The 14636-nt window shown below is 46.8% G+C and overlaps 1 protein-coding gene across 5 annotated transcripts in view; it reads right to left on the reverse strand.

Moving 5' to 3' along the window:
- Positions 1 to 14636, reverse strand: part of LOC116844809 (general transcriptional corepressor trfA-like) — a 46057-nt gene that overhangs the window by 20931 nt on the left and 10490 nt on the right. The window contains exon 1 of one of the 5 annotated variants that reach the window (XM_032816860.1): positions 892 to 3554. The exons of the other annotated variants lie outside the window; for them this stretch is intronic. Within the exon in view, the coding sequence (XP_032672751.1) occupies positions 892 to 1604 (713 nt within the window). The 5' untranslated portion in view covers positions 1605 to 3554. Of the gene's footprint in view, positions 1 to 891; positions 3555 to 14636 lie in introns of those variants that run through there. 5 annotated transcript variants of the gene reach the window in all.

A 14636-nucleotide genomic window follows, 5' to 3' on the forward strand; every position in this document is an offset into this window, starting at 1 on the left:
TTTGGTCTTTTACCCTGCACGAAATTAGAAAATCGGGGGTTGTGCTTTCAGCGTGACTCAATGTTTTCCGTTGCGCTATTCGATCATCGCCTCGGCAAAGAGGAATGCAAGTCGCGTGCGAGAAGTACGCACACAGGAGAAAGATAAGATTAAACCGTCGATGCAGGGCGAGGCTACTGTGCCATCTTTCGCCGACATCGCCGCCTTCATGCCCGACGACGCCTTTATGCACCACGAGGAGCGAATCTCGCCGGCTGAATTTCTCGATGCGGCGCATCGCGGTGACGACCTTGGGGATCGGCGCGCACGTGGCCGACTAACATACTTATTGTAAAGTCCTTTGCAACGACACCGTTGTCCTTGGCGGGGACATCGGTGATGACGAGCTACTCTATCGTGGTACCGCGCTCACTGGAGAACGCCGCGACGCGAACTTCCGGAGACGCGCGCAGCTTCGTCTCGTCGTGAGCGCGTGGTGTCGCGAGAATCGCACAATACCGGGAATAAAAGCGGTTACGAAGCGAACGTGAAGACTGAAGACGCGGTATCTTATCGTAGAATTACGCTTTGCTGATTATAACAGTATCCTGCGACGCCTGATATTATTTACCGCCGACCACACGTCTGTCTTCGTGAACGAAAACTAGTCGATGGAAACTAAGCCAGAAGCCCTGAATGAGAAATCGTTTCTAGCGTGTCTCAGAGATATTTGTCTTGTTAAAAGTGAAGAGAACTCGCGATAATTCGGTAAAGTAAAATTAGTGAAAATCAATGAAAACATTGCTAAAAATTAACGAAAAGTCGAACGTGAAAAAAAAGAAACATGAAGAGACAATCAATTGGCAAAGTATACCGTTGAATAAAAATGAAGATCAAGATGAGATGACTCACCGTGGCGCGAGACCAAGCGCCTTTACGAAACCGTACTTTTTCCTGGATACTTTCGTCGTGGTGTCGTGTTTCATTCCTTCACTACGTTTTTCCGAAAGTTGCTTCTCCGTCGGTTGTTTCTCCATTGGTTGCTTCTCCATTGGTCGCTTCTCCGTTGGTTGCTTCTCCGTTGGTTGCTTCTCCGTTGGTTGCTTCTCTGTCGGTTGCTTCTCTGTCGATTGCTTTTCCGATTGCCGGTTTAGTCGTCGCTCCAATCGCCGCTCCAATCGCCGCTCCGATCGGGAACTATTCACACCTTTCGTCTTGCTGCTGCCCGGCATATTTTCGCCGCCAGCCGCTACATCCGCGTTTTGCATGAGTATTTTCATGAGCTCCTTGTTGTCACATTGTTCCGAAGGGATTTTTTCAAGACCCTCTTCCTCGGTTGGCAGATTGAGTGTTGGCACAACATTGCGAAGCAGCCTAGTGCCCAACATTTTCACGCCGTTTATAATATTAACGGTTTCATAGTTTTCCTTGGTAAAGTGTCGGGAGCAGATACGCGCGGTGGAGATGTTGAACGGCAGATCGCCGGTCGATGTCGCCTTGCGGTTGCACGCCTTTATCCATTTCATGCGCAACACCTTTTCCTGCGGGAAGCGGTGGTAGTGGACGGGCTTGCCGCGAGTCCGCCGGTGACTGTTGCCACACTCATGAACAGCGCACTGCGGCATCCTAACCTTCTCCCTCTAGAGCGGCCGGTCACGGGAGTATCTCGCGGCGGGAGCGATAGAGCGGTGGCGATGCAGCGGGAGGCGAGAGCGAGAGCGACGAGCCACGCACACCCGAAGCGTGTGACGTCGTAGGGAGAACGAACGCGGGCGGGAAGAACGTTCCTATGACCTTCTCCCGTACTGCTCTGAACGCGCGAGCTAGCTGGTGCGTGATAAGAGCCGTCTGTCCTCTTCTCTCCTTCTTCCGCTCGTCCGGCTGTCGTCAGCTCGTCGACGTTGCCGGAGGATATTACCGCAAACTGGCGATGTCGACTGAATTCTCTCCTCCTCTTCCTTTGCGCTCTCTTCGTTTTATCACCGTGACGCTCCCGATGCGCGTTGGTCCTCTCTGGGTCCGTCAGCGACGTGTCTCTAGGTGGAGGTGATACCGACTACTGATTGACGCCGCTTCCCTCCTCCCTTCGTGCGCTGGACTATCACTGGTACGTATGTCAGCCGCCGATTGTCCGTAGTTTTCGTTCACGTGCATTCGACGTCGCGCTATCGTTCGCGCAATGCAACACGATTGTGTTACGCACTATGTACTAGTCATGTTTTCACTCGGAGGAGAAACAATAAAATCCTTCAGAAAATATTGAGCGATCTCGATGTCTTCGCGACTAAAATCTCCTCAGTGCTAGTACTTCAATGAAAACGCTTCGTCGATACCAGCGCGACCACTGTCGATTGTCATCACTTGGTACCAAAACATAATGTCTTTGTATGAAAAATGGAAAGGCACACTTAGAGCGCGTTCCCGGGACAAGTAGTGGTTAATAACAGCGAATTGTGATGATCTTTATCGACGTTGAACGCGGATTCTTGGTTCGTCCTCTAAATTCCAATGAGGATTGTGGAACTCTTCGAAGTCCTCTTCCGTGTCGTTGGTTGCAGAGACGCTTCAGACTGCTGAGCTTGTAACCACGTCGAGATCGCAGTGCGAAATGAGAGTTCAAATCGTTCGTACACTTAACACTTGGACCTCTGCAGTACCAATGACAAATTTCATGGCTTTGCGTAGTAGTCCTTATTGTTTTCGTAGGGATAACGTGACAGAAGAAAGGCATGAGGGTAGGCGGGGCAATGTAGCGACACACAGTTTTTAGACAAAAGAATAGTTTCGGATTTGTTCTGGTCTTCGTTCCAACAGATTTTTGGGCTGGCAGCAGGTAGTATTGGACGTATGATAGAGGGTAGCGACCAATCGTGCCCAAGAGAGGGAAGGAATCAGTGCACTCACCGTAACAACTAACCTACCACGTGCGAGGCAATGCACACTGTCGACAGGTGTCGCCTCCTGTAGCTCTTGACGACGTTTGATCGTCGCGTCGGCATCAAGATGGCGTTGAACGAACGGATAGACAAACGGACGGATCTGGACCGTCGAAGCCGGCCGGCGTTGTGAGGGCGCACGAGGTGATTTGGAGAACGCGAGGGATCTGGCGCGGGAAGGGAGATCGATGGTTGCACCGCGCGGTCGCTCTCGATTGCAATAGCAGCGAGTGTATTATCGTCGTGTTTTGATGCGTAAGGATGATTCACAAGAGCAACAAGAGATATGGAAGAGACAGATAGAAAAAGAGAGAGACGGAGAGAGGAATAGAGAGACAGGAAGAGAGAGGCAGAGGAAGAGAGAGAGAGAGAGAGAGAGAGAGAGAGAACGGCGGAAAAAGAGAGATGGAGATAGAGAAAGAGAGAGACGGAAAGAAAGAAAAAAAGATGGAGAGAGAAAGAGAAAACGCGAACTCGCTAAGAGGAAGCACGCGGAAACAAGCTGGAAACGACGCGGCAACGAGGGGTGGTTTCGCCGTGGTACCACACACAAAGAAGCGGAGGACGAAGCGGCGTGACGATGACGACGGCGACTACCCGCGCGCGCACCGCTTCTCCTCGGAACTGGCCGCCGCCAATCGGTCCCGCAGCGCAAGAGGTGCCACCACAGCCGGTGGCAGCTGCGTGTGCCTCCTCGTGCCTGCGTGAACCCGGTGAACCAATGATCGTGCTCCTGATGTCGTCGCGGCAGGGATGACGAGGACGCCGTGGAGGGGGCCACACGCGCGGACCGGGGTTGCAAGGAACAGAGGAGTCGAGAGCGCGCGAAGGCCGCCGAGGGGAACGTCGGGTGGTAGCCAGGCGGAGGGAGGTCACCGCGCGCTACCGAGGGTCCTTTAGGGGTTCGCCACCCCTCGTGACGTGACGCCGATCCTCTTCCTCGCTTTCGCGCGCTAACCACCGTGACCAGGCGCTGTCGATCTGGCTCTCGCTTCCTTCTGCTTTACTACGCTCCGCTCTACTCTTTCTGTCGGGTTATTTCAAATACCCAATTTTTTTTAAGTGCACTTTGCTACCGCATGCTTATATTCAAACCCGAATAGTCATGTTTGTTCTATTTTTTTTATCTATGAACCAAGTTGATCCAGGTATTTTCCGAAGTTTTAGAAAGCATAGAAAAATCCTTTTTTTCCTCGTTTTCTTCGATATTTTTAGATGCATTTTCTTTGTCCTCAGACAGATAATTCATGAACCAAATACTTCTTTTCCACTTCCTTCTTGGTCTTATATTCTTTTGTTCTATTTCATTCAGTCCGTCTAAGCGGCTTTCGGTCCTCCCTTGATGAGCACAATGAAGAATACTTGTGCGGGGCGGCATGGTAACCGTTATATGCCATTGACCGACAATTTTATTACATCACACTCGAAAGATCACATCTTGTCGAGATTTCGCGTCCGTATAACGTATCGTTGTCTTCTATTTAATCGGCGAGCGTCTTAAATTTATTCGTATTTCCGTTCACTTAGTGTGCTCATCACAAAAGGTCACAAGGAAAATCCATGTCAGAATTAAGGTGGACGATACTATAGAAATCTATTTCCAGCTGTAGTGCATGAGCCGTTTAGCAAGCATTCGCGTCTGGAATAGAAACGCTAACTCATGTCACTTAGGAAACGTATAATTATAATTGAGAAATAAGTACACCCTAGACTTAAGTATTCTCTGAGGTCTCTATATTAATAGTCGTTACTCGAAATTTGTCTCGCTTAAGATATTCAGATCTGAATTTAGGGTTAGAGAGAGATCCGAGCTTATCAATTAAATTTTACGATACACATAACATTATATTTGTAATCATGATTCAATTGCAAAAAATTCAGATTTAACTCTAGTTTCAAGTCTAAATATCTTACTTGAGACAAGTTTTAAGTACTGTATATCAATACAGGTCTTAATGTTTCTGACGATATAATTGAGGTAACTGACATAGTCTAAAAGATGAAAGCTAATTGTATAATAATTGTGTAATAAGTGTGTGAGACTAAAACGAAATTGCGATACGATTCTACGCTTCAATGACAATTGAACAGCTAAACAGCGGCATTCTAGATGAACGAGAATACCAAAGTCCAACCTGGAGATGCTGAAGATTAATCTTACAAATTTGGCACATAGATACCGAGGCCAGCCGGATGGTTAAGACTTGGTCATCGACAATTTCATGTCTTATAATATCCGAGATCTTTCAGGGCTTTTATTAATTCAGGCGACGTGCCGAAGAAACAAGATCTCAGACCTATTTCGACAACAAATTTCTCGCCGGGATAATCTACTAAGAACGTAGATTGTTACTATTTGCATGGGATCCTGTTACGTCGTAAATGCACTTTTCACCGGTTCGTATCGTCCATAATTCGTGAAAAGGAAAGAAAAGGAACATAACATGCTTCGTAAGCCGAATTAATTACGAATTCGCGGATCCGATTTTGCATTTCGATCGATTTCACTCCGATAGGTGACGAAATCCACGAGAACCCTTACGAGATCACACGTCGTATTTACACATGCAACTTTCTCTTTTCATTGCTTGTACCTTTGAACTTTGACTTGCTCAAAGATTATGAAAATCTAGCAATACGTGGAAATCTTGTGCGACGATAGCTATGCGACATGTTTATAATCGTTACGATTTATTGTTGAAAGTTACTTTGTATCATAGAAAGATATATGTATATATATACAGATGTACATATGTACAGATACATTATGTATGTTTAAAGAAAAGTAAACAAGACGAATATAACCTTTGATAACAAAGAAACTTTTCTACCTGTACTTTTGTACATTTATGGTATCTTGTACTACGCAATGATTATAGCTATAAATCTATTGAAAACCTTTTGAAAATGGTCATGTCAAAACTAGGAAATCTCAAACAAATTGACACATGTCCTGTGCATTCGTAACATAAAGATAATATTTTCGTAAACATAAACACACTGTTTAGGACGACTAAACATGGAACGTGATAAAGAGCATTTTTGGCATATTTTACTGCTTTGATTCGAAGGAAACAGCTGCCGAAGCTCACCGATTCATTTCAGAAACTTATTCTGAGCCTGCTCCATCAGCTAAAACGTGTGAGTTTGGTATCGATGATTTAAAAGTGGTGATTTTGATTTGAAAGAACACAAAGAAGACAAAGAACGTTCAAGTCAACCAAAAAAGTTCGAAGATGCCGAATTGCAGACATTGGTTGAAAACTCTGCTCAAACACTTCAAGAATTAACTACAACATTAAATGTTGATAAATTGTTGATTAACCGTTTTTGATCGTTTACACGCAATAGGAAAAATTCAAAAAGAAGGCAAATGGGTTTCACGCAAATTGTCTGAATTGGCTATTCAGAATCGTTTAACCATTTGCACTTTATTGCTTTCTCGTCACAAAAAGGAGCAATTTTTGTATCAAACTGTAACTGGTGATGAAAAATGGATATACTATGATAATTCTAAGCGTAAAAGATCGTGGATAAATCCAGGCCAACCATCGACATCGACTCCAAAACGCAATATCCATGGAAGTAAAGTTTTGTTATGCATTTGGTGAGACATGAAGGGTATCGTGTATTATTAGCTGCTGAAATCGAATCAAATAATCACTGCTGAGGTTTATCAACGACAATTAATTGATTTGAATCGTGCTTTGAACCAAAAATATCCAATAACAGCTCAAAGAAAACGTAAAGTGATTTTGTTGCACGACAATGCTCGACCACACGTTGCAAAAGCAGTTAAAGATACGTTATCGGAATTTCAATAGGAAGTCTTACCACACGCGTATTCACCAGACTGTGCTCCTTCAGATTATTATTTATTTCGATCGAGATGCAGCACGGCCTTACTGACCAGCACTTCAAAACATATGATGCAATAAAAAAATGACTCGATAAATGGATTGCTTCGAAAGACAAACATCTTTTACCGCGGAATCCACTTATTGCCAGGAAAATGGGAAAAAGTTGTAGCAAACGATGGAAAATATTTTGATTAAAATAATTTAATGTCTTTCTAAAATATACGTGTTTCTTTTTTGCACAAAATTCCTCAAAACTAGCCGGAACACCTAATAATTTGCCATTCATTGAAACTACTTGAACAGTCTCTTTGGTATGTGTTGGTTCTCGATGTGACTGATGGTCAAGCAACAACGGCTTTCAAATTCCGCAGAAACGCCAGGATTCCCGATCGTTACCAGATGGATCTTGCGAGAACCACCGTGCTCGAAGACGACTCGAAGAATGTCTCCTCGAGGTAACCTACTATAACGTATGACAGGATGCCTGATAAGATCGAGTGTTTTCGCGGTTGAAATTTCGCACTTCCATCGCGGCTTTCCACGTCTGGACGCGATTCTGGTGGCGTCTTCGCGGAGGCTCTGCCGGGAGCGTTTTTGCGGCGCACCTCTCCTCCTCCTCCTCGTTCTCCTCATCTTCCTCCTCTTAGTCCTTCCCCTTTCAATCGCTCGCGTGGGTCTCCCGACTGAGTGAAGGGAAGAAGCCGTCGAAAAGAGCCCGAGAAACGGCCGCGCACGGAGGAGGCCTGGTCTCGGTGCGGTTCACGCGGCCCCTCAAATAAGGACAGACCGATTTCCGGTGGTCTCGCTTTCTCCCACCTCCCGCACGCGACTCCCTACAGCTCCATCATCGCTTGTCCGTTCGACTCTCCACACTTTCAGCTCCGCTGTTGTCACGAAGCTCCTGACCATCGCTACGACGAGTGACGCTTCGAGCGTGACATTGTCCGTTTTATTAGAGTCGTAAAATCTTTCTTTTTACTAACAAAAGGTTCCTCAAGATCCATACCGGAAAGAAAATGATTTTCTTTCACAAAAAATAAAGGTTTCGATGAGGTATTTGTTACTCAAAGAAAGTGATGCGAAAACTATAAATGACCTTGAACATGTCGAAACAGATCGAGAAGGAAGTCCTTCTGAGACGAGTTCTTCTTCAGTCGGTTTAATTACTTTCAATCCATTCGGTCCTCGGACCACCTTGACCTCTCATTGAGACTTCATTCGACGATACTGGTTGCAACTCCCTCTCTCTCTCTTAGATTCTCTCTCTCTATCTTTGTCTCTCTCCTCTCCCTCGAGGCAACCCTGGCGAGCCTAAGACAAGTTTATGCGAGATCTCGCCGATACTCCAGGCGAGTTCTGTCATCCGAACAATCCGAGTCACTCGGATCGCCCGGATGCTGACCGGCAGGCAAGGTTGGCGCGGCAGAGTTCCCTCGGATACCCTGGTTCCGCAAATATCCGGGGCCTGCGCCTTGCCTTATTCCTATCGCAGACTCCTCTGGCGGCCCTACCCGACGTCCGATACACGCGCGTTGAGAAACTGCGAGAGAGAGAGAGAGAGAGAAAGGGGGAGGAGGGGAAAGAGATGGACAGACAGAGACCGAGAGATAGACAGAAAGAGCAAGAGAGTAAAGGGGATCCAGAAGAGCCAGCCACAGTTCACGTCTCGCTCGCTCGCTCGCTTGCTCTCGCAGCCGACACACCCGGGCTTCATTCTTCGCCCTCCCGTGGTTCTCGCGCGCGTCTCCTCTCGACACGACTCGACTTGGCTCGCCGTGATGCACAGCTGGCGCGCTAAGGAAAGGTCGCCACGGCCGACGACGCCGTAGACACGGCGGTCGCAGCCACCAGACGCGCCTGGAGAACGACGGAGGATGATGCGCAGCTGCGGATAAGCGGGCGTCGGACGAAGTGGGGCAGGTCGAAGAAGAGTTTCGGCGCCCACGGGAAGCGGAGAGACGACATCTTCCATCGACTCGCGGACAGACACGGCGCGTCGCCATGTATCGACGCGCTCGTGCGATTATTTCCCTTCCGCGCGCGTACACACGACGTGCGATCCTTGGTCCTTCGTCTTTTCGTGCTCGATCGTGATCGCCCGCGGCGACGAGTTCGGGGCAAACCGTTGGAAGGCGGCGACGGGACCGAGAGACCAGGAGAACTCGGAGAACCGAGTTCTAATTTAACGTTAACTCCACTCGTTCTATCGATTTCTCATTCCCCGAGAAGAACACGATGTATTCTTACACCTCGTCGTCGTATTTCCGGGAAGAGATCCCAAGTTTAAGCACTACCCGAGTAAACCTATCGAAATTGCTTCGCTTCTCGATTATCTCTCGCATCGTTCAGATATCCGCGTTTGTTGACATCTCGCCCGGATAGCAACGAGGGGGCGGAGAAGGCGAGAAGAGAAGCGCTCGTTTGAGGGGGCATGAAAGACGACCGTGGGTCGTCGAAGCATCGAGCAACACGATACCTAATCCTCTTTCATCCGTTTCGCAGTTCCGTATAATAGCTTCGCGCGATGAACTTCGCGAGTTTCAGCAGAAATCAGAATTAGGAGTTTGAAGAACGCGGATTCCACGCTGTGAATCGTATCCATCGCATTGAAACTCGCTCGATCTTCATCGTGCAAGTAAAAAAAAAAAGAAATTGCTATTCGCGTCATACGCGCCGTGACGACACAGTCGTGCACCTGCGGCGAAGATGCGCAGCTGCATCGATACCTTCATTGCGCGAGCGAGTTGAATTGTTTCGTAAGGACGATCGTCAGACTCGAGCGAAATTACGTTCCAGCAACATATCTGGAAGCACCATCTGAATGATCGTAGAAAGTTTGTTCGGTAATTATAGTATTTTCTGTATACTGGGTTTTTCACGCTGTGGTTGTATTCAAGGACACGAGCGTCGATACGACAGAAGAGGTATGTTCGTTAAGAATTACGCCGTGACTTATGGTCATCCGTCAGTTCTCCATATCGAGCGATTCGCTCATCACGAAGATGGCGTGTGGACTACAAATTTTGGTCTCCAAGAAAAGATAATTCTTCGAGGGGGTCGGGCCGCAATACGCCGGTGGATCTTTTCTTTTATCTACCTTCAATGCCCTCCTTTCTTTACTTTCTGTTTCTTTTTTTTTCGGAGCCACTCATTACACCAGCTGGAAGGATCTTTGGTACACGGTCGCGCTAGGTGGTTCACCCGTCTCTCTTAAGGGGCAAGCACCCCACTCACGTGGTTCCTCTGCTTTTCTCTCCTTCTCTCTCTCTTATACACACAACACACACACAGACAGTCTCGTCTTCTCTTCGTCTTGTCGTCAGCGCGAGAGAAAGAGAACGCGGGAGAGAATGAGAGAAAGGGAGAGAGGAAGAGGAGGGGAAGAGAGAGGGCCGAGCGCAGAGAGGGGAGGCACCCTTCATCCTTGAGGTGGGGTCCCGGCCACCCCGCTGCTACGTTCGCGGGATCAATACCCGCCATCCCGACCGAAGTCCAAGCCACCCTCTCCCTTTGCCTGCGCATTCTGCCTGCCTGCCTGCCTGCCTGCCTGCCTGCCTGCCTGCCTGCCTGCCTGCCTAGCTTGCCCGCCAAACCTGCCAAGTCGCGTTGGAGTCTCCAGGGAGCGCCGAGTGCCTTCCAGGCTCACGCTTCCGCTCCACCACGATCCAAGATCGTCTCTCGATTACATCGAACGGAGGTTAGTCTACCCGTTCAGTGATCTTGCTTTCAGTTTGTTTTAACTAAACATACTCCCCTCCTCTCTACCTCTTCTCCTCCTTCTCTTCCGCCTAATCTTCCTCCCACATCACGACGCGGTATGATGCGGTCGACGTTAACCTCGTTCGACCTGTTGCTCGCGCGGTGGAAAAAAAATAGAAAAAAATAGGAAAAGTTTAGTTGGCGCGTTTTGGTTTGTTCGACCACGGCCAGACGCATAGTTCGTGTTTATCAAACGGCGTTGCCCACGAGGGGCCTAGTTTCTGCACTCGAGATTATTTACCCACCGATACGGCCGGGAGCACGTGGTCTGCAATCTTCGACACGTTGCGGCGAACCAGTGGTTCGTGTCATTTTGTTTTCCGTACTCCGAGATCTTATATCATATCGCGGGGAAATGCTGCATGCAATTAACTTAATTTCGTCGTGAGCACATGCTGCTGCGAGCACGTTCTCGTAGAACAAAATTGAAATTCGTTCATTAGTTTTAATTCTCGTCGTGTCGACTGAAATTGAGTCCGCAATTTATCGTGTTGAATTTTCAAGCGAGCAGAGTGTCGAAGCACAAATTCTGACATATAGAATAAAAATAAGATACCGTGATAACGGAAGGCTCAAATATCAAAGATAGATTTCATTGCGCGTGTTAACATATCGGGGATAAATCGGATAGCAGCACTCGTTGGTACCGTCCGATCTGGGCTACAAAATGTATATCGCGAAATCCGCGAGCACACCGTTGGATTTCTGATGAGATCTATTCAGACTGGGAACCACTAAGGAGGATCTGGTTTCACATTCGAGTTTGATGAATAACAGATGAAGCGCCATGCACCACTCTCTATCTTGTAAGCTCACAATATATATTTCGAGATTCTAATTCGGGCAGTATAATGTTTACAAATTTTCCGACTAACGAATTTCGAGGATTACTCGATTTTCACAGCCTTGCGATTGTACGCCTGGGCGAGCAATAAAACTATCTTCAACAGCTTTCCTAATGATGTATCTTTGCGAGCCATCGATAAATAGATAACTCTATTATCAACGGTCACGAAAGCTGTGATATTCGATGATCAAGCTTTTAGAATTCCTAATATTTGCTTTCACTCATTTACACACAGTGGTATAAATTATTATAATGGTGTGGTTTCATGGAGGACAAAAGCGATCGATGGAAATTATCATGTTGATTATCATCAGCGTCCCCGTTATAATTATCTATCCGCAAAATTACGACCGTCGTGTCGGGCAACGAGGAATCTAATGAAGATCCGAGTCATGTTGCTCGTTCGCGACGGCTACGTCCTTGAAGGACACCGAGGGATCTCTCGCTATCTGGACATCCAGAATTTTGTACGTGCGTTCACGACGAGCTCTCGCTCGTTTCGGGAACCTGCTCTATCCGGCTTTCGTTATAGCAACGGCGGCGGCTGTGGGTGACGCGAGAGGGGTCGGAGTCCGTCCGGAGGGCGGCGGTGTAGCAAAGGGGATCGCCGGAGGGGGCGAGCGAGAGAAAGGGAGAAGACGAGAGCGAGGAAGACGGGGAAGAGGGGGAGAGAGAGAGAGATACACAAGAGGGGTCGGAGGGTTGATCCGAGGGTGGCGGTGGCGATGCTGGTCGTGATGGTGGTGCGCGATGGACGCTCACCGACAGGCTTTAGGATCATCGGATGACGTCACCCTCGGCGTTACCAGGATATACCAGGGATCAGGTAGTCGGAGAAGACATGGTTGCTACCAAATACTTGATCTACGTGTGATTTAACCAACTTTGGAAAATCGATAACTGTCACAGCACTTGACATTTGAGATTGCGTTATTAAATGAATAAAGGGATAATTAAATATCCCTTAATTCGCAATTTATGTATTTTCAATAAAGAAGAAAAATGGTTTCGACAAAGTAGAGGTAAGATGGACCACACGTTGTTTATCAATGACTGATCAAATCCCTCGAATTTTTCTCAAAATTATGACAAAATTATGGAAAACTGGCAAAATGTTTGCATGACAGAAGGTTAAGCAAGGTCAGACGCATAGTTAATCCTATTGAGAAAGATGTATGTATGTGTATTCTGGCCGTGGAGCAAGTCCATTGGCCACTATTGAGAAAGAGTGTAACTTCTTTGAAAGCTATATAATTCTTGTATTACTAAAAAGTAATAAAATTGAAAAGAATAATAGAAAAAAATTATATATTATATTCCCCCAGTATATAGATTATCTGAATAGGAATTTCTACCTGCGAAAAAGCATTAATAACATGAAATTTCAAGAGACTTGCATTTCTCATGAGACAAAAGACAACACAGACTAGAGGAAGTGAGTCTTTGTCTGGACAAATATAAATTCGCCCTATTCACCCTATTCGTCATGGAGTTATCAGGTATTACCGTTCCGAACACCCCTGTGTAGTTATGCTCATATACACATACACCAATGCAGAAGCATGCTCCTTCCAAGGGACATGCGCACGCGTTCAAGGCTCGTCATCAACATCTGGTTCTTCGCCCGAGGGACCGTGGACAGGACAAAGAAGACTACCTTTTACATTTCTTCCGCTCATGTCGTTCTGCTGATTGTTCACTGTCGATGCACGAAACCATTTGTTGTACGATCTCGCGATATATTAACTGTTTGAGAGCCCTGCAATGTAGTCACTCTGCTTCCGTTTCGTTCAAAAAGTGCCAGACTGTGGCTGTAGACTTATTGATGAAATGTGTTCAGATACTTTCGCAACGCATCGTCAGTGCGTTAACTTGAGGAGGTTTGGTTAAAGCCAAACTTTATCACAGTCTTTACTAAGACTCATATGAGAAGAGTGAGAAACCGAAACAGCAGAAACGCGATTGCGTCGCCATTCTACAATTGCGTAAGCATGGTTGTAAACGGTTATAGATGATTACGACAACCAATTAGTAAATAAAACACTCTAACTGGTTGATTGTTATGTTCACGACTACGCTTATGCAATTGTAGAATGGGCTTGACACTTTTTGAACTTATACGTGTCAAGTAATGCGGCACAGAGCACAGTTCGATACGTGATTTTTCTTCGTTTTATCGATCTTACGCTTCACGCATTTGATCTTTCCTTTACAGCGGTGAAATAGGACATGTGTGTGTATATAAAAACATTTCCGAACGAGATTATTCCTTTTTCCCTGATAAAATCTGATTACCATGGAAACCTGAGTTTCTATTGTAAGGAATAGGTCTCGGATAATTCTTAAAAGAGAAACCCTTCCGAATAGTTTCATAAAACCTGCACAAGTCTATTTCTCGACTTTCGGCAGCCCAAAGACTTCACACAGTTCTTTTCATGGCGTTGCATAAATTTAACTATTCCAATCATTTTCTTGTATGGGAAGCATTTAATTACTAGACTATTATCCATTAACTGTCAAATTCATTATCTAAGAACAGTACCAACGATATTGCGTACAGACGGAAATATCACGAGCGTGAGCGTTGAGCGGGGATTTGATAAACTTTTGCACAATAATCTTATTTCATCACAGTATGTCAAAAGCGAATCGCGATTGATTGCAACATGTAACGCAGTCCGAGAGAAATGAGAAAGAAAGCAATGATTCCTAGCGGGGAATTATCGTTTCTCGAACGGCATCGCCACTCTTTGACGGCGAACAAATGATCTTTTTGCGCAGCTTTTTTTGCCGCTATCAAACAGACGTAGTTTCCTCTTTCCTTCCTCTGCACCCAGTCTTTCTTAACGTTCGATAGGTGCCGCGACGAAAATGACAATCCAACGGCGATCGCGTACATTATCTTTTTCTCGAGAACAACGCGAACAAGTCGTTTCTTTCTTTCTCCAGCGAAATGAAAGAGACACACGGGCCCACGCGGTCGTCATCGTGCGGAGACCGAGGACGAGGACAGGGGATAGGCAGTCTGAATAATCGAGTCGAAGGGCTGGATGGGTCGATCAACCAGTCGGTACCGGAGTGGTTGGTATCCGGTAAGCGATGACTGCACGTAACGACCCTAGCGGTACCGTTTCTATGGTACCGTTCGTGGGGATTAACGCCCCTCTCGCGTCGTCGGCCGCTCCACTTTCATCCGGCTGCTGCTGCTGCTGCTGCTGCTGCTGCTGCTGCTGCTGCTGCTGCTGCTGCTGCTGC

The sequence above is a fragment of the Odontomachus brunneus genome, unplaced genomic scaffold (assembly GCF_010583005.1).
Source record: "Odontomachus brunneus isolate Ranch 3 - 2012 unplaced genomic scaffold, Obru_v1 Obru_scaffold_047, whole genome shotgun sequence".
Lineage (NCBI taxonomy): Eukaryota > Metazoa > Arthropoda > Insecta > Hymenoptera > Formicidae > Odontomachus > Odontomachus brunneus.